Genomic DNA, 27,619 nt, shown 5'->3' with positions numbered 1-27,619 from the left:
TTGAAAAAGAAGACATCTAAGATTTTTTATTGGTTCAGACTTTGGACAGCACTTTTTTATTGGTGGATGAATTAATCCACCAATCAGCAAGAACAACCCAGGTTGTTCACCAAAAATGGGCCGGCATTTAAACTTCCATTCTTGCATTTCAAATAAGGATGCCAAGAGAATGAAGAACATTTGATAATAGGAATATATTAGAAAGTTGCTTAAAATGTCATGCTCTATCTGAATCACGAAAGAAAACATTTGGGTTCAGTATCCCTTTAAGGGGCATGAAACACAAAAATTTTCTTTCATGATTAAGGTAGAACATACAATTTTAAGCAACTTTACTTCTATTATCAACAGTGATGACTCTAGGAACAATATATAGGGGGGCACATAAGATACCACAGTCAAAACTGGGGGGGGGGGGGGACTAATAATTTTCACCACTAAATCATATATATATATTACGGTACCTTCTAAACCTTTGTAATGTGCCAGACACAGGTTTCTGAACCACTCTGTATATGCAATGTAAGTATTGTTTTAAAGAGACCCAATATTTTTCTTAAATGATTAAGATAGAGCATATATTTTTTAAACAGCTTTCCAATGTACTTCTATTAAAAAATTTGCTTTATTCTCTTGGCATCCTTTATCAAATGAGTGACAATGCACTACTGTGAGCTAGCTGAACACATTGGATGAACCAATGACAAGAGGAATATATGTGTAGCCACCAATCAGTAAATTGCATGCTCTATTTTACTCAAAGGGGCCTATCTATCAAGCTCTGGGTGGAGCTTGAGGGCCGTGTTTCTGGCAAGCCTGCAGGCTCGCCAGAAACATGCATGTATGTAAACTCTCCTGTAGATTTTTTTTTTTAATCTTTTTTAATTGAATATTCAGTAATAGGAAAGATGGGTACACTGTAGTCATAAATGGATGGACATGGTCAGCAACAATACTCAGGTAGGCCGTGGCGTTTAAACAATGCTCAATTGGTACTAAGGGGCCCAAAGTGTGCCAAGAAAATATCACCCACACCATTACACCACCACCAGCCTGAACCATTGATACAAGGCAGGCTAGATCCATGCTTTCATGTTGTTTACGCCAAATTCTGACCCTACAATATGAATGTCGCAGCTGAAATCGAGACTCATCAGACCAGGCAACGTTTTTCCAATCTTCTATTGTCCAATTTTGGTAAGCTTGTGCGAATTGTAGCCTCAGTTTCTTGTTCTTGGCTGACAGGAGTTGCAACCGTTGTGGTCTTCTGCTGCTGTAGCCCATCTGCATCAAGGTTCGACATGTTGTGCATTCAGAGATGGAATTCCGCATACCTTGGTTGTAACGAATGGTTATTTGAGTTACTGTTGCCTTTCTATCACATCGAAAATATGAACCAAAATCCCTGAAGCAAGCCACATGAAACAGACTGTCTGACTCACTCGTTTCGTGCACTAATTTTGTTTTTTAAATATCATTGCCGCTCTCTAACTCTGCGCCCCCCTGCTGAGGTGCGCTAAGGCTTCCTTATGCAAGCCCCTGGCCTGTCTTAGAGAAACTCAAATAAATCTAATACACATAACCTCATTTCTATCCCATGCCTCCCAAAGTTATTCACTCCATTACTTGTGCACTATTGAACTCTTGCTCTGTATGCAACCAACTTACCTCCACCCATAACTTGTTCATCTTCCACTCCTTTAACCTCTTGGCCCTCACGGAAACCTGGCTCTCTTCCTCTGACATAGCCTCTTCTGCTGCTCTTTCTTAAGGGGGCTGCACTTCAGCCATAAACCCAGGCCTGGCAACACACAAGGAGGTGGTCTTGGTCTTCTTCTCACTCCTTGCACTTCTTCCCTCACAATCTCTTCGAAATCCATACAATTTTTTATTCTATTTCCTCTGTTTGTGTTGCTGTCATTTATCACCCCCCTGGATCACCCACACTTTTCTTTGACCACTTTGCCTCATAGCTACCTGATTTCCTCTCCTGTAACTCACCTGCCCTTATTCTTGGGGACTTCAACATTCCCATTGATAACCCTAGTGCTCCTGGAATTTTGAAGTTCCTGGAGCTCACTTTATCATTTGGCCTCTCACAGTGCACTAATTCCCTGAATCACAAAGAAGGCCATTCAATTGACCTAATCTTCATCCACCATTGTTCTGTTTTTCAAGTTTATCAAATATCCATTTCCACTCTCTGACCATCATCTCTTGAAATGCAGTATCACTACACCGACTGCACACCCACCACTCTTCTAACCCTTCAAATAGACTCAGTAGAAATATAGACATCATAAACACAGAAATACTCTCTCACAGCCTAAACCCCCTCCTCTGTGCAATCTCTTCCTTTTCCTGTCCCAAAGAATGTATCTCTCCGCATAATTCCATTCTGACCTCTGCCCTTGGCAAAATAGCCCCTCCTTCCATAGCTCGCACCCAACAGAAACACACCCAAACTTGACACACACATCTGACACACTATTTGAAAAATGCACCACACTGCAGAACAGCACTCCTTTGCTGACTTCTTGCATTACAAATGTATGTGTAATACTTGAAAATACTCCACTATCAGACCGAACTCGGCCAGTAGTCTTGTTATCCCGGCATCGAGCCAGAATGATAGGGAATCTCCCAGAGCAGAGAAAGTTAGTAAGATGAGAAAGGCGGCACTCACCACAGGCAGGACAGTCCCCAGCGGCAACAGCAGAGCAGTCCAAGGCAAATCACTAGAATGGTCAGAAAGGCAGGGCTTAGCAAAAGTAAAGCAATCTAGAATGGTCAGGCAGGCAGGGTTTGGCAACAGGGAAGCAGTCCAAGGGCAAACCACTAGAATAGTCAGGCAGGCAGGGTTCGGCAACAAAGAGGCAATCCAGAACAACAGGGGTTAATAAGCAGAGTAGTCAGACAAGCAGAGTTCAGCAGCAGTAATCAATCCAGCAATTTAGGGGTTAATCAGGCAGAGTAGTCAGACAAGTAGAGTTCAGCAGCAGTAATCAATCCAGCAATTTAGGGGTTAAACAAGCAGAGTAGTCAGACAGGCAGGGTTCATACATGAATAGGCTAATTGAAACAATGATCTATCACACCCAGGAGCACACAAATTAAACCTATACTTGGGCAGTGATAGATCGTTGTGACAGGACTTACATAGGCGCAGGATTTGCGCCACAGGTGTCCGGACCGGCATCAGGGAGAGAGGCACGTGCAGCGATTGCGTCACCGCCGCACGCATTCGGACCTGACACAACCCCTGGCAACGAGCAGGGAAGGAGGCGCAGCACCCCTAGCAATGGCTAGAGTGTCGTGGCATGACACAGCCCCCTTCTCAAGGGTTTCCTCCGGGAACCAGAGTCGGCCTCCAAGGATGAGCAACATGGAATCTGGAGACCAAGGAAGGGGCATGCACATCACGGGCAGGAACCCAGGAACGATCTGCCACAGAGTAACCCTTCCAATGTATCAGATACTGCAGTTGTCTGCGCCTAAATCTGGAGTCCAGGATCTTAGCTAACTCATATTCAGGGTCACCACGGACCAGGAGCGGAGGAGGAGGAGCTTGGAGCCGGGTATATCTATTCTTGATGTAAGGCTTGAGTAGTGAGATGTTGAAGATTGGGTGTATGTGCAGGGTTTTGGGCAAGGCCACTTTGTAGGCAACAGGAGTCAGTCTTTTCAGGACTTTGTAAGGGCCGATAAACCTAGGCCCCAATTTGTGACAGGGTTGACGTAGACGAATATGTCGAGTAGAGATCCAAACACGTTCACCCACTGGGATGGCACGTACAGAAGGTCTATGACAATCAGCAAACTTCTTATATATAGAGGCAGCTGAATGTAGCTGAGAGCGAATATGTTGCCATTGAGTGGTGAGTCCAGTGACGTGTCGGTCTGCAGCAGGAACCCCAGTGGACTGAGCAGAAAGAGGGAAGACACGAGGTTGATACCTGGCTGTGGCTTGAAATGGAGAACATCTAAGACAGGGGTGTCCAAACTTTGCTCTCCAGAGGTTTTGGAACTACATTTCCGATGATGCTCAGCCAGCATTTTATCTAGCTGAGCATCATGGGAAATGTAGTTCCAAAACCTCTGGAGAGCAAAGTTTGGACACCCCTGATCTAAGAGAAGAGTGCCAATGAGTGTTTCTTGCCAGCTCAGCTAGGGGTAACAACTCAGACCAGTTGGTATGGCGAGCGTTGACAAAGGCTCTAAGGTAGGTTTCAAGATCCTGGTTTACTCTCTGTTAGTCCATTGTTCTGAGGGTGGTAGCCAGAAGACAAAAAGGTAGAGATGAACTGTGGACCTCTGTTGGAAACAATATTCACAGGAATGCCATGAAGTCGTACCACATGCAAGAGAAAAAGAGACGACAATTCCTGGGCAGAAGGCAGTTTGGTCAGGGGTACAAAATGAGCCAGTCTGGAAAAGCGATCCACCACAAACCAGACAACTGTATGGTGGCCAAAAGGAGGAAGGTCCACAACGAAATCCATTGGTATGTGTGTCCATGGTTGTTTGGGAATGAACAATTGTTGGAGCAAGCCAGGTGGCAAGGATCGGGGAGTTTGTTTGGCAGCACAAGTTGTGCAGGCTTTCACATAATTCTGAGCATCAGACTTCATAGTAGGCCACCATACATGTTGGGAAAGACGCTTAAAAGTCCTAGTCAAACCAGGATGTCCTGACAGTTTATTATCATGAGCCCAGGATAGTACAGGGGTGGGTAGGTTCATAGGTACAAAGAGGATATCGGAGGCCACAGGGGCTCCAGGAGGTTTACTAGACTGGGCACATTGCAATATTTGCAGAAGGGTGGTATTTAGTTGAGCAAACACACAGGAGGGAGGTATAATGTGTTCAATAGGAGCTTCAGAGGAGTCACTTGAGTGAGGGAACTCACAGGAAAGGGCATCTGCCTTCTTGTTCTTGGTCCCAAAAGGATAAGAGACCACAAAGTTAAAACGGGAAAATAACAAGGCCCACCTGGCCTGTCAAGGATTGAGTCGATGAGCAGTCTCTAGGTAAGTCACATTCTTATGGTCGGTGAGAATCTGAATGGGATTGGCGGTGCCCTCTAACCAATGACGCCATTCAGTCAATGCCATCTTAATGGCTAAGAGTTCACGATTACCCACATCGTAATTCCTCTCAGCAGGAGTAAAGCATTTAGAGAAAAAGACTACAGGGTGTGACTTGGAAGTCAAAGGATTCCTTTGGGTTAGAACTGCTCCAGTCCCTATCTCGGAGGCCTCAACCTCTAAAGTGAACTGTAGGTCAGGATCAGGATGGCAGAGCACAGGAGCAGAACATAAAGCCTTTTTCAGACAAGAGAAGGCATTTATGACTTCAGGAGGCCAATGTTTACAGTCTTTGTTCCATTTTGTCAATTCAGTGAGAAGAGCGCCTGTTTGTGAAAAGTTCTTTATAAACTTGCGGTAATAATTGGAGAACCCAAAGAACCTCTGTAATTCCTTTAATGAAGTAGGTTGAGGCCATTCTAGAACTGCGGTGAGTTTAGCAGGATCCTTGGCAAAACCCTCCTTCGAGATAACATAACCAAGGAATTGGATCTGAACTTGATCAAACTCAAATGTTTCTAGCTTGGCTACCAAAGAATTGTCTCATGTTTAGGATGCTCCTCTGAAGTGGAAGAGAAAACAAGGATGTCATCCAGATAGACGATGACAGTGCAGTTGAGGAGGTCACGAAAGATATTGTTGACAAATCCCTGCAAGACTGCAGGGGCATTACACAGCCCAAAGGGCATTACAAGGTTGTCAGGGCGCCAGGAATCAGACTGAGACGAGAAGTGCAAAAATAATCACACCTATATTAATAGCAAAAAATAATAAAAAGTCCACAAGTCAAATAACAAGCCAGGAGTCAAAACCAGAACTGGTAGTCAGACGAGCCGAGTCAGGAGCCAAAGCGAATAGTCAGACGAGCCGGAATCAGGAACAAGGAAAACAGCAGAGTCAAGAACAAGCCAGGGATCAGGAACCAGGAAGGATGTCAGGCAGCCAGATAATACACAGGAACTCTCACAAACAGGTCTGAGACAACGCAAAGGCAAAGCATACTGAACAGAGGCCCTTTAAATAATAAGTGATAACATCACAATTCTGAGACTGCATCCTGTCTCACACGGCTGATGCACACCAGTCTGGCCATAAAAGGAAGTGCAGGAAATGAGCAGCATCCCCCACAATGCACCATAGTCAGCAAGAGAGGTGAGTAAAATGGCTGCCAGCAGCACATGGCAAACAAAACAGGGAAAAAACCCTGACAGTACCCTCCCCCGCGGGAAGACAAAAGGCTTATTGGGGAAACGGGCATGGAAGGCACGGAGGAGGGCGGGAGCATGAACATCAGAGGAGGGAACCAAAGAACGTTCCTCCGGACCGTAGCCCCTCCAGTGAACCAAATACTGTACACGTCCCCTGGACATACAAGAGTCAATAATGCTGCTGACCTCATACTCCTCATGGTTGTCAACAAAGATAGGATGGGGATGAGGCAACACAGTGGTAAACCGATTACAAACCAATAGTTTTAAGAGGGAGACATGAAAAACATTGGAGATGCGCATAGCAGGAGGAAGGTCAAGAACGTAGGCCACAGGATTAACCCGTCAGAGTATTCGAAAAGGACCAACATAACGGGGAACCAATTTATTGGAAGGCACAAGAAGCTTCAAGTTGCGGGAGGACAGCCAAACTCTCTCACCAACCTGGTAGGAAGGTGCGGGCAGATGCCTACGATCAGCCTGGAACTTTTGGCGCTGCATAGAACGATGAAGGCAATCCTGAATCTGCACCCACGTTGAACGGAGTTGCCGGAGATGCTCCTCCAAAGCCGGAATACCCTGAGACATGAATGAATCAGGAAACAATGATGGTTGAAACCCATAATTTGCCATGAACAGGGATAACTTGGAGGAAGCATTAATAGCACTATTACGAGCAAACTCTGCCCAAGGTAACAGTTCAGACCAATTATTGTGGTGATCTGAGACATAGCAATGGAGGAACTGTTCCAGAGCTTGATTAGACCGTTCCGCAGTCCCATTGGATTGAGGGTGATATGCAGAGGAAAAGGAAAGTGGGATCCCCATTTGAGCACAAAAGGAACGCCAAAATCTGGAGACAAACTGGCTACCCCAGTCCGACACTATCTCCTTGGGTAACCCATGTAAACGGAAGACCTCCCGGGCAAAAATTGAAGCAAGCTCCTGAGCTGTAGGCAGCTTCATCAAGGGAATGCAATGTGACATTTTAGAAAAACGGTCAACCACCATAAGGATAACAGTATTGCCATTGGAAACAGGGAGCTCGACAATGAAGTCCTTGGAAATATGTGTCCAAGGACACTCACCATTAGCAATAGGTTGAAGAAGACCCACAAGAAGACGTTGAGGAGTCTTATTCTGTGCACAAACTGAGCAGGAGGCAACATACGCAGCAGCATCAGAACGAATACCTGGCCACCAGAATTGGCGAGTGACAGACCAAATCATTTGGTTATTGTCTGGGTGACCTGCGGCTTTAGGATAGTGGTAAGTGTGCAAAAGTTTAGTTCGAAGATTCTCAGGAACAAAACACTTACCACTGGGTTTCTCAATAGGTGCATTGGTTTGTGCAGCCAGGATCTCCTCCCCCAAGGGAGAAGTCAAATTACTATGTATGGTAGCCAAAATATGGTTAGGAGGTATAACAGGAGTAGGTGAGCACTGGCACGCTAGTACCCTCGAGAAGATGCCTCCATTCCTTGAGTGCCAAAATTATGGCCAGTAATTCCCTGTCGCCAATTTCATAATTGCACTCCACTGGAGACAATTTCTTAGAGAAGAAACCACATGGATGCAAGGAATCAGAGACGAAAAGTGCAAAAATAATCACACCTTTATTAATAGCAAAAAATTATAAAAAGTCCACAAGTCAAATAACAAGCCAGGAGTCAAAACCAGAGCTGGTAGTCAGACGAGCCGAGTCAGGAACCAAAGCGAATAGTCAGACGAGCTGGAATCAGGAACAAGGAAAACAGCAGAGTCAGGAACAAGCCAGGGATCAGGAACCAGGAAGGACGTCAGGCAGCCAGGTAATACACAGGAACTCTCACAAACAGGTCTGAGACAAGGCAAAACATAGTGAACAGAGGCCCTTTAAATAATAAGTGATGACATCACAATTCTGAGACTGCATCCTGTCTCACACGGCTGATGCACACTAGTCTGGCCATAAAAGGAAGTGCAGGAAATGAGCAGCATCCCCCACAATGCACCATAGTCAGCAAGAGAGGTGAGTAAAATAGCTGCCAGCAGCACATGGCAAACAAAACAGGAAAAAAAAAACCCTGACAAAAGTATTTGTAATGCCCAGATCTTGTGTTGAAGGCGGTCTTCCGTTCGTGGCCTGGAAAGATATACGTATCAGATTGTATGCCCCACGTAAGTCCAACTTGGTGAAAAAGCGAGCATCCTGGAGCGAGTCATACAGTTCAGTGATCAATGGAATAGGATAACAATTCTTGATAGTTATGTTGTTCAATGCCCTGTAGTCGATGCAGGGTCTGAGCCCACCATCCTTCTTAATGACTGAAAAAGAAGCCTGCCCCAGCAGGAGAGGAGGAAGGGCAAATGAAACCTTTAGCTAGGTTCTCTTGGATGTACTCCTCCATGAATTTGGTTTCAGCTTTGGAGAGTGGATAAGTCCACCCTTTAGGAAGTGGGGCTCCAGGAAAGAGGTCGATCTTGCAGTCATAAGGACAGTGGGGTGGCAGCACGTTGGCTGCTTTTTTCTCAAATACATCTGCAAAGTCTGCGTATACTGAAGGAAGGTTTGGAGGAGTCTGTATACTGGCTATGGGGATGCGGAGCAGAGGAGTGACTTTAGCAAGGCAGGAGTGGAAACAGGAGGTACCCCAGGAGGCCTGTTGTTCCTCAGCCCAGTCAAACTGTGGATTGTGTACCCAAAGCCAAGGAAGACCAAGGATGACAGGCTGTGCTGGGGAATGAATGACCTCGAACTGTAGCTGTTCGGTATGAAGGACTCCCACAGTAAGGGTCAAGGGTGCTGACTTAAAATGGATCAACCCTGAACCAAAGGGGGTGCCATCCAGAGTAGTTATTTTGAGACTATGTGTTTTCTGCAAAAGAGGCAAACCAGCTTGAATCAGGAAAAGGTGATCCAGGAAGTTTCCAGCTGCCCCTGAATCAATGAAGGCTTGTGTGGAGACAGTATTTTAAAGGAAGGTAAGGGTAACAGGTACCAGGATCCGAGAGGAGTGAGGGGATTTAGTAGAGATTATGCTTAGAGGTACCCCTGTGTTATCCCCTAAGCATTGGCTTTTTCTGACCAAATGTCACAGTCCTTTAGTTGGTGGGTGTTGGTTCCACAATAAAAGCATAGTCTCAATCTCCTTCCTCTCTGTCTTTCAGACTCTGAAGGTTTGAAGGAGGAGAGATCCATGGGTTCCTCCACTGAAGAAACTGGAGCTGCTGAGGGGGTAGAGGATACTGCCAAAACCGGACGAATAGGAGGACGGGAGGGAAGGACCCTCCTTGTTCTGTCTCTCTCGCTTGTCTCTCCTTAAAGCGAGAGTCCAGACTGATAAAAAGCTTTATAAAGTCATCCAAAGAAGAAGGAATATCACAATAAGTGAGTTCATCTTAGATGCGTTCATGCAGACCCCTCCTAAAGGCTGCCTTGAGAGCACTGCCATCCCAAGTGGCTTCAAGTGCCAAGGTGCGAAACTCAATGGCAAATTGTGCCACAGTTCTTTTGCCCTGGTGGAGGTCCAGGAGAGAAAATTCTGCAGCAGAGGTACAGCCAAAAGTCCAAAACACAGAAGATAATGCGGAAATAAAAAATCATCGGCATCATGCAGGAGTGGAGCGTTCTGTTCCAAAAGGGGAGAGACCCAGGCTAGGGCCTTGTCTTTCAGTAAAGAAATGATAAAGGTGACCCTTGACTGGTGAGACTGAAAGGTGTGAGGATCATTGCGGAAGTGCAGCCTGCATTGGTTAAGAAAACCCTGCAATCAGTAGTACTTTCATACTTGTCAGGCAAAGGTATCCGGGCTATACTTCCAGAAGCAGAGGAAGAAGTTGCAGTACTAGGAGTAGGGACTGGCGGTGAGACAACAGGAGCGGTATTCCTCGCTGTAACTAGTAAGGAGAGTTGAGCGGTAATAGCCTCTAGCTTGGAATCCATATTCTGCAACTGTGTGGTATGGGTTCCCAACATCTGTCCCTGAAGATAAACAGCTTGTGCCACCTCATCTGGCTTCATGGCCCAAGTATAATGTAATACTTGTGGGATACTCCTCTATCAGACCGAACTCGGCCAGTAGTCTTGTTATCCCGGCGTTGAGCCGGAATGATAGGGAATATCCCAGAGCAGAGAAAGTTAGTAATATGAGGAAGGCGGCACTCACCACAGGCAGGACGGTCGCCAGCGGCAACGGCAGAGCAGTCCAAGGCACTAGAATGGTCAGACAGGCAGGGATTGGCAACAGTAAAGCAATCCAAGGGCAAACCACTAGAATGGTCAGGCAGGCAGGGTTTGACAACAGTAAAGCAGTCCAAGGGCAAACCACTAGAATGGTCAGGCAGGCAGGGTTTGGCAATGGTAAAACAGTCCAAGGGCACACCACTAGAATGGTCAGGCAGGCAGGGTTCAGCAACAAAGAGGCAATTCAGAACAACAGGGGTTAATAAGCAGAGTAGTCAGACAAGCAGAGTTCAGCAGCAGTAATCAATCCAGCAATTTAGGGGTTATACAGGCAGAGTTGTCAGGCAAGCAGAGTTCAGCAGCAGTAATCAATCCAGCAATTTAGGGGTTAAACAGGCAGAGTAGTCAGACAGGCAGGGTTCATACACGAATAGGCCAATTGAAACAACGATCTATCACACCCAGGAGTACACAAAGTAACACCTATACTTGGGCAGTGATAGATCGTTGTGACAGGACTTAAATAGGGACAGGATTCCCACCACAGGCGTCCGGACCGTTATCAGGGAGAGAGGAGCGTGCGGCAATGAGGTCAGCGCCGCTTGCATCCGGACCTAGCACAACCCCTGGCAGGGAAGTAGACGCCTCGCCCCTAGCAAAGGCTACAGTATGCTGCACTCCTTATCCCATCTCAACCTCTCGAAACAAAACTTTCCTGTGCCCTCCCTATCCTCCCATTACCACTTCTCTCACAGCACATTACTTTTCTATCCATTTCAAAACCAAAATTGACTCCATCCGACATGAAATAACCTCCCTGCACTACAATACCGACTCCTCACAAATCACTGCAAACTTTCAATCTCAGCCTGCTGCAAAACTCAGCACTTTCACTCCTGTTACAGAGGAGGAGGTTTCTGCTCTCCTTTCATCTTCCCCTCTTACTACCTGTCCCCTTTATCATATTCCCTCAAAACGGCTACCTACCCTTTGCCCTACTCTTACACACATCCTCGCACATTTATTCAACCTCTCTCTTAAATCTGGTACATTTCCATTATCCCTTAAACATGTTATAATAATACCTATATTAAAAAACCTTTACTCGATCCAGCATCTCCTTGCAACTATTGCCCAATCGCTCTTCTTCCCCTAACCTCTAAACTTCTTGAGCGGATTGTTTATAAACACTTATCCCACTTTCTATCATCTAACCATCTTCTTGACCCTTTGCAATTTGCCTTCCACCCCCAACACTCTACCGAAACTGCCATCACCAAGGTGACAATGACCTGCTTACTGCCAAGTCTAAAGGTCATTACTGCATGCTAATCCTTTTAGACCTCTCTGCAGCCTTTGATACTGTTAACCATCAACTGCTGCTCCAGACCCTTCAATCCTTGGGTATTTCTTCCTACCTTTTCTAACCGTACCTTCAGCGTTTCCTTCTCTGGCTCCTCTTCCTCCCCTCTTCCCTGCTCTGTTGGGGTACCTCAAGGCTCAGTCTTATGTCCCCTTTTTTCTCAGTCTACAAATCATCTCTATGCTCAAAAATCAAGTCCTGTGGGTTTCAGTATCATCTTTATGCTGACGACACCCAAATTTATCTTTCTGCACCAGACATTTCCTCCTCTATGCTGACTTGTGTCACCAGGTGCCTAGCTAATATCTCATCCTGGATGGCTTCTCACCACCTAAAGCTGAACCTGTCTAAAACGTAACTCCTTCTTTTTCCTCCCTCTACCAACTTCCTCGTTCCCCAAATCTAACAACTCTGTCATCACCTCTACCCCCAGCCTGGTGTCACACTTGTCCACTTGTCTCAGAACTTTCTTTTGCTCCCCACATTGAATCCATAGCTAACTGCTGCACTTCCGCCTTTAAAACATCTCTAAAATTTGTCACTTCCTCACTGAATACACAACTAATATTCTTATCCACTCCCTTATCATTTTCCACCTTGACTATTGCAAATCTGTGCAAGGTTTATTTTCCTTAAAGGGCCACTGTAAGTAAATATGTTCTATACCTGTTACTAACTAACTACCCCAAATACGCTTTTTATCAATAGCATTTCATTAACATATCTCTACCGTATATCAGAAATCTTGTCTGCAAATTTAATTGTTTTCCAAACCCACTCCGTGGGTATCCTTTGCTCTGTACCAATCCGTGTACAATACCTAGGTTTCAAAATGGCGCTTTAAACACAAAGTTATTGGTTTAAGTATTTTGAACACTCAGTGCTGAAAATAGTGGGCAGGATAACGTGACATCATCGGCGAATAAAAGATATAACTTTTAGAACGTTATGAAACTTAGTTTTGGAGAAAATATAGGTCAGTAGGTTTTAATTAATGTTTATTAACTTTAATATGTTAGTTGTTTAGCTTAAAAATTATAACAGAAAGTAATCCTTTAAAGTGATGGTAAATCCTAGCGTTTTTGAAACACTAGGATTTACCAGTGCTATAAATAAAGGGGACTTTCAGGGGACTTTCAGTCATGAAATATAAAATACTTAATGCTGAAAGTTCCTTTATTTATACTTAATGCTGAAAGTTCCTTTATTTGCCTACAGCGTATGCCACGCTGAATGCCTCAGGCCTCCCATAGCAGAATGCTATTTTATCAATGAGTTGCTAATAGCCAATAGCGTGCTAGCCATACAGCATAATGCCAACTGGGCCACACAGCTATTGGCTAATAAGTGGAAACGTCACCTCATTGTAAAATTGCATTCTTTCGTGGAAGGCCTGAGGTGCTCAGCATGACATATGCTGCAGGCAAATAAGGAACTTTCTGCATGAGGTATTTTATACTTTATGACTGAAAATTCCATTTATTTGTAGCTTTAAATCCGTTTTAAAATGCTAGCATTTACCATCACTATAATTATCGCTCCATATCTGCTGCATCTCTTTGCCAACACCTCTACTGGCTTCCCTTAGCCTCAAAAATACATTTTTAACCCCTTAATGACCACAGCACTTTTCCATTTTCTGTCCGTTTGGGACCAAGGCTATTTTTACATTTCTGCAGTGTTTGTGTTTAGCTGTAATTTTCCTCTTACTCATTTACTGTACCCACACATATTATATACCGTTTTTCTCGCCATTAAATGGACTTTCTAAAGATACCATTATTTTCATCATATCTTATCATTTACTATAAAAAAAAATATAAAATATGAGGAAAAAATCGAAAAAAACACATTTTTTCTAACTTTGACCCCCAAAATCTGTTACATATCTACAACCACCAAAAAACACCCATGCTAAATAGTTTCAAAATTTTATCCTGAGTTTAGAAATACCAAATGTTTACATGTTCTTTGCTTTTTTTGTAACATATAGGGCCATAAATACAAGTAGCACTTTGCTATTTCCAAACCATTTTTTTTTCAAAATTAGTGCTAGTTACATTAGAACACTAATATCTTTCAGGAATCTCTGAATATCCATTGACATGTATATTTTTTTTTTTAGTAGACAACCCAAAGTATTGATCTAGGCCCATTTTGGTATATTTCATGCCACCATTTTACCGCCAAATGCGATCAAATACAAAAAATCGTTCACTTTTTTACAAATTTTTTACAAACTTTTGGTTTCTCACTGAAATTATTTGCAAACCGCTTGTGCAATTATGGCATAAATGGTTGTAAATTCTTCTCTGGGATCCCCTTTGTTCAGAAATAGCAGACATATATGGCTTTAGCATTGCTTTTTGGTAATTAGAAGGCCGCTAAATGCCACTGCGCACCACACGTGTATTATGCCCAGCAATGAAGGGGTTAATTAGGGAGCATGTAGGGAGCATTTTGGGGTAATTTTAGCTTTAGTGTAGTGTAGTAGACAACCCCAACTATTGATCTAGGCCCATTTTGGTATATTTCATGCCACCATTTCACCGCCAAATGCAATCAAATAAAAAAAAAACGTTAACTTTTCACAATTTTAGGTTTCTCACTGAAATCATTTACAAACAGCTTATGCAATTATGGCACAAATGGTTGTAAATGTTTCTCTGGGATCCCCTTTGTTCAGAAATAGCAGACATATATGGCTTTGGCGATGCTTTTTGGTAATTAGAAGGCCGCTAAATGCTGCTGCGCATCACGCGTGTATTATGTCTAGCAGTGAAGGGGTTAATTATGTAGCTTGTAGGGAACTTGCAGGGTTAATTTTAGCTTTAGTGTAGAGCTCAGCCTCCCACCTGAAACATCAGACCCCCTGATGCCTCCCAAATAGCTCTCTTCCCTCCCCCACCCCACAATTGTCCCCGCCATCTTAAGTACTGGCAGAAACTCTGCCAGTACTAAAATAAAAGGTATATTTGGGCTTTTTTGAGTTTTTTTTTTAGCATATTTACATATGCTGCTGTGTAGGATCCCCCCTTAGCCCCCAACCTCACAGATCCCCCACCAAACAGCTCTCTAACCCTCCCCCTCTGCCTTAATGGGCGCCATCTTGGGTACTGGCAGCTGTCTGCCAGTACCCAGTTTAGAACAAAAATGTGCTTTTTTTTAAGAAAAATCCCTTTTTCTGTAGTGTAGCTCCCCCCACACCCAAGAACAACCCCCCACCCCTCCAAGATCCCTTTTACTGAAGTTTATTTTTTAAATTTTTCCCTTTTCCCCCACAGTTACAATCTCATTTTCTGTAGTATAGCGGTTCCCACCCGCTCCCGCCCCGTGCACGCGCCCGCCCGCCACCCTCTGTGCACGCGCGCGCGCCCGTGCGCGCCCCCGTCAGCTCCGGCCCCGATCCCGCCCCCCTCCACCTTATACGGCCCATCGATGGCCGCCCACCCGCCTCCCAAGTCAGCTCCCACCCACCAACGTTACCGGCCACCGATGTCCGGTGCAGAGAGGGCCACAGAGTGGCTCTCTCTGCATCGGATGGCCATGCAGGGTTATTGCAGGATGCCTCCATATCGAGGCATCACTGCAATAACCGGAAAGCCGCTGGAAGCGAGCAGGATCGCTTCCAGCTGCTTTCCACACCGAGGACGTGCAGGGTACGTTCTCAGGCATTAACTGCCTTTTTTTTTGAGGACGTACCCTGCACGTCCTTGGTCGTTAAGGGGTTAAATTCTGACCCCAACATACAAGGCCTTTACCAACACTGCACCCTCATATCTCTACCCTTGTCTACAAATACTCCCCAGCCCAACCCCTCTGCTCTGCAAAACACCTACTTCTCATTTCTCATTACTACATAACACATTACACATTACATCATATGGAACCCCTTGCCTCACTCAGTCAGACTTTTCTTTAGTCTCAAAAACTTTGTGTTTCTTAAAGGGACATTAAACACCTCAAGATATTAATATAAATTATTTAATTGCATGTAGTAAAACAACTTTGCAATATACTTTCATTATTTATTTTGTTCTCCTTTCCTGTAATTTGATTCTGAATATTGTGGGTTTTCCAATTCATGTTAAACATGGAAGTTCAGATACAGCTTAATTCCACACAGTCATTGGTTGCACACTCTAGTAAGCCATTTATAACCATTCCTAATTGGCCTCAGCTGAAAAGGTAACCTAAGTTACAATATGGCAGTGCCCATTGCTTTATGGATATTAGAATGTTACTATTATTTTTTCAATATTTAACCCCTTGAGTGCTAATGGCGGCTCTGAGCCGTCACAGAGTTTCCCACTCTGGTGCTAATGACGGCTCAGAGCCGTCACTAGCACTCTCCCAACTTGAGGGAGATCTGGGGGCTCCCACCCGTTCCTACCCCGGCGATGGGTGCTGCATAATGACAGGCATCGCCGGGGCTTCCCGTTTTGCGTGGTGACGTCACGCGCAATAAGTGATGACATCACCGCGCAACTTTATTTAACATAAACAATGTTAAATAAAGGAGCATGGGGCATACTGCTTAGAAGCCTGTATCTCAGGCATCTAAGCAGCTACAGACCCCCAAGGATCTGAAATAAATTAAAAAAAAGTAAAAAAAAAAAATAGTTTTTAAAATATAAAATAAAAAACCCTTTAAATAAACCTTAGCACCCAGGTGGGAAAGTGCTTAGCACTCAAAGGGTTAAACAACTAATATAAATTTTAAAAATACATGTACAAATCATTCTTAGGCCAATCTTTGCTCTGAATACATCATTTAAGCAGTTATTTATGTAGTGTTTAATGTCCCTTTAAAAACATATCTGTTCAAGGACACATGCAACTTACTTTAAGATGTCTCCCTCAACCTCACCATGTACTTCCTTTACATTGTAAGCTTGAGAGCCTCTCTACTGTAGCTCACCTTGTATAAAAGTACATCTACATCTGATTGTGATCAAGGGTTTGTCAATGTAAGTGTAGTAACGTACCTTGTATAGTCTTATACAATGTACGTTTTTATTGTATTGTACCCTCATGATTGTAAGGTGCTTTTGTATGGTGCTGTGTAAAATGTTGGTGCTTTAGAAATAAAAAATAATAATAATGACTGGAACTTCTAGCATTAGAAAAAACAAATAGTGCATTAGTAGGGTGTGGCAAATGAGGGCAAATACTTCTACCACCACCTCTAGTTTTTATATGTGTCTGGAGAAAGAGCTCTTGGTATAAGTCTTAAAGGGACATGAAACAAAAAAAAATGCTTTCATGTTTTAGAAAGAGCAAGAAGTTTTAAACAACTTTCTAATTTTACTTTTACTATTATCTTATGTGCTTGATTCTCTTGATATCCTTTGCTGAAAAGCATATCTAGATAGGCTCAGCAGCTGCTGATTGGTGGCTGCACATATGTGCCTTGTGTGATTGGCTCACCCATGTACATTGCTATTTCTTCAACAAAGGATATCTAAAGAATAAAGTAAATTAGATTATAGAAGTAAATTGGAATTTTATTCAAAATTGTATTTTCTTTCTGAAATGTCTTTAATGTCCCTTTAACTTGAGATTAGAGTCTATTCATTCAAATTATTGGTTATATGATCATCTAGCTATGAGATCAGTGGAAACGGGTAATTATTTAATTTGCAAGGTACTTAATTTAGAGATATAACATGCATTAAAATTATTATGGCTGTGACATTTTATTTTCAACCTCAATGTGGATGCAATTGAAAGTGACAACATTTATTTGTGGGGAAAGTACTTCCTCTTCAATAATATTTTTGATCCCTAATATTTAAATGAATCCTTAAAAGGGACACTAAAGTCAAAATTAATTCAGAAAGTACATGCAATTTTAAGAGACTTTTCAATTTATTTCCATTATCAAATTGTGTACAAACTTTATATATGCACACTTTATGAGGTACCAGCTCCTACTGAGCATGTGCAAGAATTCAGGAGTGTAAACACATATGCCTGTGATTGGCTGATGGCTGCCACATGATACCGGGAACTAGAAATTTTTAAATTTGTTAGAAAAAATGCACTGCTTGTTTAAGATTCAGAATAAGTGATATTGCATTGTCTTTTTGTTATGCCATTTTTAATTAGGAAATTCTACTTAATTTAATAATCCTTTAACTGAGTGAGTAGCTCTCATAAATAAATTTGTCTTGTCCTTTATTTTCATAAAGATATTCAAAGAAAAAGTCATTATTCTTTAGACATTTATCAATAAGTCATAATCTTCCTCTTACCAAAGCTTTTTCATTGTGTTTGTAGAACATGTACTTATATGAATCCATCCATACTTCAGCAATTCGTATCTTGTTCCTCAGTTCTGCTTCATAATGAAGTGAAGTATATGTTCCCTGATTGCGATACACATGGCCAACACGTGAACATGGAACAATTTCAACTAAACCTCCACAGAGCCAAACCTGCAAAAAGGACCAGTATAGAAGCTCAGTAATTGCAAGTAATCTTGGCTTCTATACCTTTATATTAGACTTGATAGTTTAAAGACAGTGGGGCATATTTAATAGTCTGGCGGACCTGATCCGACACTGCGGATCAGATCCGCCAGACCTCACTGAATACGGCGAGCAATACGCTCGCCGTATTCAGCATTGCACCAGCAGCTCACAAGAGCTGCTGGTGCAACGCCGCCCCCTGCAGACTCGCGGCCAATGGGCCGCCAGCAGGGGGGTGTCAATCAACCCGATCGTACTCGATCGGGTTGTACTGTGGCGATGTGTGTCCGCCTGCTCAGAGCAGGCGGACAGGTTATGGAGCAGCGGTCTTTGTGACAGCTGCTCCATAACTGCTGTTTCTGGCGAGTCTGAAGACTCCCCAGAAACAGAGGCCATCAAGCTCCATACAGAGCTTGTTAAATAGAGCCCAGTGTGTCATGTTATTCAATGTAGGTAATTCACTAAATAATGTAGAGATGAGTTCCCACAATAACTGAATAGAATAACAAATTGGAAGTGGTAAAACTGAAGAGACAAGAGAGATGCTCACTATCAATATACTGCTTTATATATTTTTTTACACAAGCATTAATGATACTTTTGAACAGGCTAGTATATTTGTCCTTATAAAGAGTCTGTAACCAATCATTTTCAATCACTGATCAGCATTTAAAGGAACATGAAGTCAAAATTTAATGATTCAGATAGAGCATGCAGTTTTAAGACACTTTTTAATTAATTCATGGTTATTAAATTTACTTTGTTTTTTGTATCCTTTGTTAAAAAGCAAATGTGCATTCTATCGGCAACAGTAATGTACAACTGGTAGCTAGCAGGTGATTGATGGCCATACACAGATGCCTCGTCATTGGCTCTCCAGATGTATTCAGCTAGCTCCCAATAGTGAATTGCTACTGTGGAGATGATTTTAACTATGTGTTTAAAACCTGTGCAGGTGTTATATGAAAACAATAATGCAATAATAAAATACTTACATATGTAAAAAAAAAAAGCTCTAATATGTTATGTCCCTTTAAACATGAGCATTAACAGAAACTATCAAGTTACAAATATTAGCAGGAAGTACCTATCAGCCAATCAGCATTGCTAGGAAGTACTAATCAGTTAATAAGCATTAATAGGAACAGATAATAATGTATTAATTACAGTTTTTACAAATTTTACATATTTATGGTACATTTTTCAGGCAAAAAAGTGATTAAAACCTCAAGTACAATATCCCTTTAAATAACACAAGGAGGTTTTCATTACACAGACAGTACTTTATTCCCCTCCCTTATGCTTAGATTTCAGCACATCTGTGCTTCTCACATAACTTTATGTTGGGCCTTTGGGTATATATGAATAGTCGAAAATTAGTATAATGGGCATCAGAGATTTACTAAAAATACAGAATTGCTGTACTGAAGTCTGAAAAAAAAATAATATTCAGGCAGATGTTGATGGAACCAGCATATAACAGTTTATCATTATCGGCAAACACAGATTTGACAGGATTTTGTACTTGAAAGAAATGTACAGTGAAATTACCTGATGTGCTGCTTCATTTTTTTTGCTTACAGGTATTTCCAGCCATACGGCTAGATTACGAGTTTGGCGTTAGCCATAAAAATCAGCGTTAAGGGGTCCTAACGCTGCTTTTTAACGCCCGCTGGTATTACAAGTTTGGCAGGTACAGGTGTACCGCTCACTTTTCTTCCGCGACTTTTCCATACCGCAAATCCCCTTACGTCAATTGCGTATCCGATCTTTTTAATGGGATTTGGCTAACGCTGGTATTACAAGTCTTGGAAGAAGTGAGCGGTACAGCCTCTACCTCCAAGACTCCTACCGCATATAAAAGTCAGTAGTTAAGAGTTTTATGGTCTAACGCCGGAACATAAAGCTCTTAACTAAAGTGCTATAAAGTACACTAACACCCATAAACTACCTATTAACCCCTAAACCGAGGCCCCCCCACATTGCAAACACTATAATAAAATTATTTAACCCCTAATATGCCGACCGGACATCGCCGCCACCTACATTATACCTATGAACCCCTAATCTGCTGCCCCTAACATCGCCGACACCTACATTATATTTATTAACCCCTAATCTGCCGCCCCCAATGTCGTCGCCGCCTACCTACAATTATTAACCCCTAATCTGCTGACCGGACATCGCCGCCACTATAATAAAGTTATTAACCCCTAAACCTAAGTCTAACCCTAACCCCACCCTAACTTAAATCTATTTTTAATAAATCTAAATAAAATTACTATAATTAAATAAATTATTCCTATTTAAAACTAAATACTTACCTGTAAAATAAACCCTAATATAGCTACAATATAACTAATAGTTACATTGTAGCTATTTTAGGATTTATTTTTATTTTACAGGCAACTTTGTATTTATTTTAACTAGGCACAATAGTTATTAAATAGATATTAACTATTTAATAAATACCTAGATAAAATAAATACAAATATACCTGTAAAATAAACCCTAACCTAAGTTACAATTACACCTAACACTACTCTATAATTAAATTAATTACCTAAACTACCTACAATTAAATACAATTAAATTAAATAAACTAAATTGCGAAAAAAAAACACTAAATTACAGAAAATAAAAAAGAAATTACAATATTTTAAACTCATTACACCTAATCTAATCCCCCTAATAAAATAAAAAGGCCCCCAAAATTATAAAATTCCCTACCCTACACTAAATTACAAATAGCCCTTAAAAGGGCCTTTTGCGGGGCATTGCCCCAAAGTAATCAGCTCTTTTACCTGTAAAAAAAGAAATACAATACCACACCCCCAACATTACAACCCACCACCCACACACCCAGTGGATGACCACTGGTGCCCGGCTGGGTGAAAACGGCTCAAGGTAGGGTGATCTTCAATGGGGTAGTGTTAGATTTTTTAAAGGGGGGATCGGGTGGGTTTTAGAGTAGGGGTGTGTGGGTGGTGGGTTGTAATGTTGGGGGGGATTGTATTTCTTTTTTTTACAGGTAAAAGAGCTGATTACTTTGGGGCAATGCCCCGCAAAAGGCCCTTTTAAGGGCTATTTGTAATTTAGTGTAGGGTAGGGAATTTTATTATTTTGGGAGGCTTTTTATTTTATTAGGGGGATTAGATTAGGTGTAATTAGTTTAAAATATTATACTTTCTTTTTTATTTTCTGTAATTTAGTGTTTGTTTTTTTCGTAATTTAGTTTATTTAATTTAATTGTATTTAATTGTAGGTAGTTTAGGTAATTAATTTAATAATATAGTAGTGTTAGGTGTAATTGTAACCTAGGTTAGGGTTTATTTTACAGGTATATTAGTATATATTTTATCTATGTATTTATTAAATAGTTAATATCTATTTAATAACTATTGTGCCTAGTTAAAATAAATACAAAGTTGCCTGTAAAATAAAAATAAATCCTAAAATAGCTACAATGTAACTATTAGTTATTAGTATTTAGTTTAAAATAGGAATAATTTATTTAATTATAGTAATTTTATTTAGATTTATTAAAAATAGATTTAAGTTAGGGGGGTGTTAGGGTTAGGGTTAGACTTAGGTTTAGGGGTTAATAACTTTATTATAGCGGCGGCGATGTCCGGTCGGCAGATTAGGGGTTAATAATTGTCGGTAGGTTGCGGCGACATTGGGGGTGACAGATTAGGGGTTAATACATATAATGTAGGTGTCGGCGATGTTAGGGGCAGCAGATTAGGGGTTCATAGGTATAATGTAGGTGGTGGCGGTGTCCGAAGCGGCAGATTAGGGGTTAATAGTATAATGCAGGTGGCGAGGATGTTGGGGGCGGCAGATTAGGGGTTAATAAGTGTAAGGTTAGGGGTGTTTAGACTGGGGGTTCATGTTTGGGTAATAGGTGTAGACTTAGAAAGTATTTTCCCATAGGAAACAATGGGGCTGCGTTAGGAGCTGAACGCTGCTTTTTTGCAGGTGTCAGGTTTTTTTTCAGCCAGCTCAGCCCCATTGTATCCTATGGGGAAATCGTGCAAGAGCACGTTTTGCCAGCTTACCTATACCCTAAGCAACGCTGGTATTACAGGGAGAAGTGGCGCTAAATTTGCTCAACGCTCACTTTTCTGAGGCTAACGCAGCCATTCAGAAAACTTGTAATACCAGCGTTGTTTAAAGTGTGCGCTGGAAAAAAAAGGCTCGTTAGCAACGCAAGTTTTTACCGACAAAACTTGTAATCTAGCCGTTAGTGTTGTATTCTGCTTTTACCCTCCCTCAGTTAAAGGGTCATTAAATGTAAAATTCTCTCCCCTTTAATGTGTTCCCAATTATCTATTTTATCAGCTGGAGTGTATTAAATTGTTTAAAAATAACTCCTTTAGCTTTTATTTTGTCTTGTGAAATAGCTGATTTTGCCTGTTGAAGCCACCAACTATAATGAAAATGTGAAACTATAGAAAAGGTAAGCAACAGAATGCAACAGAATACATCTACCTCCCAGTGGGTGATGGGAGAATGCCCAGACCATTTGAAAGGCAACTGCCTTTTAACCTGAAATATATTAGGTAAACATTATTATAGTTATTACTAGTAAATAGGAAGTATTAGATTGGGTTTTACATAAAGTTACTTCACAGCAGAGACAGCTGTCATAGGCCTAGATTTGGAGTTTGGCGTTAGCCATGAAAACCAGCGTTAGAGGCTCCTAACGCTGGTTTTATGCTAACTCCGGTATTTGGAGTCGCTCAAAAAAGGGTCTAACGCTCACTTTTCAGCCGCGACTTTTCCATACCGCAGATCCCCTTACGTCATTTGCGTATCCTATCTTTTCAATGGGATCTTTCTAACTCCGGTATTTAGAGTCGTGTCTGAAGTGAGCGTTAGAAATCTAACGACAAAACTCCAGCCGCAGAAAAAAGTCAGTAGTTAAGAGCTTTCTGGGCTATCCCTATGTACCCCTAATCTGCTGCCCCTAACACCGCTGACCCCTGTATTATATTTATTAACCCCTAACCTGCCCCCCACAATGTCGCCGCCAGCTACCTACAATAATTAACCCCTAATCTGCCGACCGCAAAGCGCCGCCACCTACATTATAGCTATGTACCCCTAATCTGCTGCCCCTAACACCGCCGACCCCTATATTATATTTATTAACCCCTAATCTGCCGCCCTCAACGTCGCCTCCACCTGCCTACACTTATTAACCCCTAATCTACCGAGCGGACCGCACCGCTATTATAATAAAGTTATTAACCCCTAATCCGCCTCACTAACCCTATAATAAATAGTATTAGCCCCTAATCTGCCCTCCCTAACATCGCCGACACCTAACTTCAAACATTAACCCCTAATCTGCCGACCGGAGCTCACCGCTATTCTAATAAATGTATTAACCCCTAAAGCTAAGTCTAACCCTAACACTTACACCCCCCTAAGTTAAATATAATTTAAATCTAACGAAATAAATTAATTCTTATTAAATAAATTATTCCTATTTAAAGCTAAATACTTACCTGTAAAATAAATCCTAATATAGCTACAATATAAATTATAATTACATTGTAGCTATTTTAGGATTAATATTTATTTTACAGGCAACTTTGTAATTATTTTAACCATGTACAATAGCTATTAAATAGTTAAGAACTATTTAATAGTTACCTAGTTAAAATAATAACAAAATTACCTGTAAAATAAATCCTAACCTAAGTTACAATTAAACCTAACACTATACTATCATTAAATTAATTAAATAAAATACCTACAATTACCTACAATTAAACCTAACACTACACTATCAATAAATTAATTAAATACAATATGTACAAATAACTACAATGAAATAAACTAACTAAAGTACAAAAAATAAAAAAGAACTAAGTTACAAAAAATAAAAAAATATTTACAAACATAAGAAAAATATTACAACAATTTTAAACTAATTACACCTACTCTAAGCCCCCTAATAAAATAACAAAGACCCCCAAAATAAAAAATGCCCTACCCTATTCTAAATTACTAAAGTTCAAAGCTCTTTTACCTTACCAGCCCTGAACAGGGCCCTTTGCGGGGCATGCCCCAAGAAGTTCAGCTCTTTTTCCTGTAAAAAAAAACATACAATACCCCCCCCAACATTACAACCCACCACCCACATACCCCTAATCTAACCCAAACCCCCCTTAAATAAACCTAACACTAAGCCCCTGAAGATCATCCTACCTTGTCTTCACCTCACCAGGTATCACCGATCCGTCCTGGCTCCAAAATCTTAATCCAACCCAAGCGGGGGCTAGACATCCATCATCCGGTGGCTGAAGAGGTCCAGAAGAGGCTCCAAAGTCTTCATCCTATCCGGGAAGAAGAGTAGATCCGGACCGGCAACCATCATCTTCCAAGCGGCATCTTCTATCTTCATCCGATGAGGACCGGCTCCATCCTGAAGACCTCCGACGCGGACCCATCTTCATCCGGCGACGTCCAACTGAAGAATGACGGTTCCTTTAAGGGACGTCATCAAGATGGCGTCCCTCGAATTCCGATTGGCTGATAGGATTCTATCAGCCAATCGGAATTAAGGTAGGAATATTCTGATTGGCTGATGGAATCAGCCAATCAGAATCAAGTTCAATCCGATTGGCTGATCCAATCAGCCAATCAGATTGAGCTCGCATTCTATTGGCTGTTCCGATCAGCCAATAGAATGCAAGCTCAATCTGATTGGCTGATTGGATCAGCCAATCGGATTGATCTTGATTCTGATTGGCTGATTCCATCAGCCAATCCGAATATTCCTACCTTAATTCCGATTGGCTGATAGAATCCTATCAGCCAATCGGAATTCGAGGGACGCCATCTTGATGACGTCCCTTATAGGATGATCTTCAGGGGCTTAGTGTTAGGTTTATTTAAGGGGGGTTTGGGTTAGATTAGGGGTATGTGGGTGGTGGGTTGTAATGTTGGGGGGGTATTGTATGTTTTTTTTTACAGGAAAAAGAGCTGAACTTCTTGGGGCATGCAACGCAAAGGGCCCTGTTCAGGGCTGGTAAGGTAAAAGAGCTTTGAACTTTAGTAATTTAGAATAGGGTAGGGCATTTTTTATTTTGGGGGTCTTTGTTATTTTATTAGGGGGCTTAGAGAAGGTGTAATTAGTTTAAAATTGTTGTAATATTTTTCTTATGTTTGTAAATATTTTTTTATTTTTTGTAACTTAGTTCTTTTTTATTTTTTGTACTTTAGTTAGTTTATTTCATTGTAGTTATTTGTACATATTGTATTTAATTAATTTATTGATAGTGTAGTGTTAGGTTTAATTGTAAGTAATTGTAGGTATTTTATTTAATTAATTTAATGATAGTATAGTGTTAGGTTTAATTGTAACTTAGGTTAGGATTTATTTTACAGGTAATTTTGTTATTATTTTAACTAGGTAACTATTAAATAGTTCTTAACTATTTAATAGCTATTGTACATGGTTAAAATAATTACAAAGTTGCCTGTAAAATAAATATTAATCCTAAAATAGCTACAATGTAATTATAATTTATATTGTAGCTATATTAGGATTTATTTTACAGGTAAGTATTTAGCTTTAAATAGGAATAATTTATTTAATAAGAGTTAATTAATTTCGTTAGATTAAAATTATATTTAATTTAGGGGGGTGTTAGTGTTCGAGTTAGACTTAGCTTTAGGGGTTAATACATTTATTAGAATAGCGGTGAGCTCCGGTCGGCAGATTAGGGGTTAATAATTGAAGTTAGGTGTCGGCGATGTTAGTGAGGGCAGATTAGGGGTTAATACTATTTATTATAGGGTTAGTGAGGCGGATTAGGGGTTAATAACTTTATTATAATAGTGGTGCGGTCCGCTCGGTAGATTAGGGGTTAATAAGTGTAGGCAGGTGGAGGCGACGTTGTGGGGAGCAGATTAGGGGTTAATAAATATAATATAGGGGTCGGCGGTGTTAGGGGCAGCAGATTAGGGGTACATAAGGATAATGTAAGTAGCGGTGGTTTACGGAGCGGCAGATTAGGGGTTAAAAATAATATGCAGGGGTCAGCGATAGCGGGGGCGGCAGATTAGGGGTTAATAAGTGTAAGGTTAGGGGTCTTTAGACTCGGGGTACATGTTAGGGTGTTAGTTGCAGACGTAGGAAGTGTTTACGCATAGCAAACAATGGGGCTGCGTTAGGAGCTGAACGCGGCTTTTTTGCAGGTGTTATGGTTTTTTTCAGCTCAAACAGCCCCATTGTTTCCTATGGGGGAATCGTGCACGAGCACGTTTTTGAGGCTGGCCGCGTCCGTAAGCAACTCTGGTATCGAGAGTTGAAGTTGCGTTAAAAATGCTCTACGCTCCTTTTTTGGAGCCTAACGCTGACATTATATGGACTCTCAATACCAGAGTTATTTTTATGGTGCGGCCAGAAAAAAACTGGCGTTAGCTACGCGGGTCCTTACCGACAAAACTCTAAATCTAGCCTATATTTTTTCCAATGCATAATGGTATTATCAGTAATGTAAACAAAGTTTAAAATTTGTGTTAATGTTAGAATCTTTCTAGATCAGGGATGAGGGGCAATTATATTTAGATTTAGATATTTTTGTGGAAAGTGGTGAGCTTAACATTAAAAATCATTTTAAAGCTGTAGACGCTAACAACTACGTGTAGGCCAATAGCTGTCATCTTAACAGATGGATAAAAAACATTCCAAAAGGACAGTGTCTTAGAGTAAGACGAAATTGCACTAGACTCATTGATTATGATTTACAAAATTTTAGAAAGTAGATTTTTAGAAAAAGGTTACAAGGCTGATGAAGTTAAAACTTCAATATTACAAGCAAGAGAAACAGAGAGGAAAGATATCCTGACTAAAAAACAAAAGAATATAGTCACACATGTAGAAAAAGTTAATGAAGCCTTGACAGTCCCCTTTGTAACTAACTACAATTGTCAACACAAACATGTAGTGAGGATTTTTTAAAAATACTGGCACCTTATACAATCAGATCCTGTTATAGGGAAATCAATATCCAGTAAACCAACTATAATATATTGTAAAGCCAAGAATATGAAAAATATATTGGCCCCAAGCGACTTTACCACTAAAAAATCCAATACCACTAAAGATAGAGACCTTTTGGGTAACAATCTTAGTGGATACTTCCCCTGTTATAGCTGCAAAGCTTGTAAGCATAGTACAAAATGAAAACACTACACGTCTACAAACACACAGAAAGAATATAAAATCTCAGAGACTATTCTGTGTAGTGACAAAGGGGTGATCTACCTCATTCAGTGCACATGCCAAAAACAGTATTTAG

At 41.3% G+C, this 27,619-nt stretch overlaps 1 protein-coding gene and 1 long non-coding RNA gene across 2 annotated transcripts in view; one reads left to right on the top strand and one right to left on the bottom strand.

The window, feature by feature from the left end:
• Window positions 1-22,725, top strand: part of LOC128660388 (uncharacterized) — a 111,773-nt gene extending 89,048 nt beyond the window's left edge. The window contains exons 2-3 of the long non-coding RNA XR_008402526.1: window positions 18,162-18,301; window positions 22,703-22,725. This is a non-coding gene — a long non-coding RNA (uncharacterized LOC128660388). The remainder of the gene's footprint in view (window positions 1-18,161; window positions 18,302-22,702) is intronic.
• GALNT15 (polypeptide N-acetylgalactosaminyltransferase 15) overlaps window positions 1-27,619 on the bottom strand; it is a 119,517-nt gene that overhangs the window by 29,028 nt on the left and 62,870 nt on the right. The window contains exon 6 of the mRNA XM_053714206.1: window positions 18,081-18,263. Coding sequence (XP_053570181.1) covers window positions 18,081-18,263 — 183 coding nt within the window. The remainder of the gene's footprint in view (window positions 1-18,080; window positions 18,264-27,619) is intronic.

The sequence above is a fragment of the Bombina bombina genome, chromosome 5, assembly GCF_027579735.1.
Source record: "Bombina bombina isolate aBomBom1 chromosome 5, aBomBom1.pri, whole genome shotgun sequence".
NCBI lineage: Eukaryota > Metazoa > Chordata > Amphibia > Anura > Bombinatoridae > Bombina > Bombina bombina.
The sequence above is the reverse complement of the archived record's forward strand: the minus strand, read 5'-3'. Positions and strand labels throughout refer to the sequence as shown.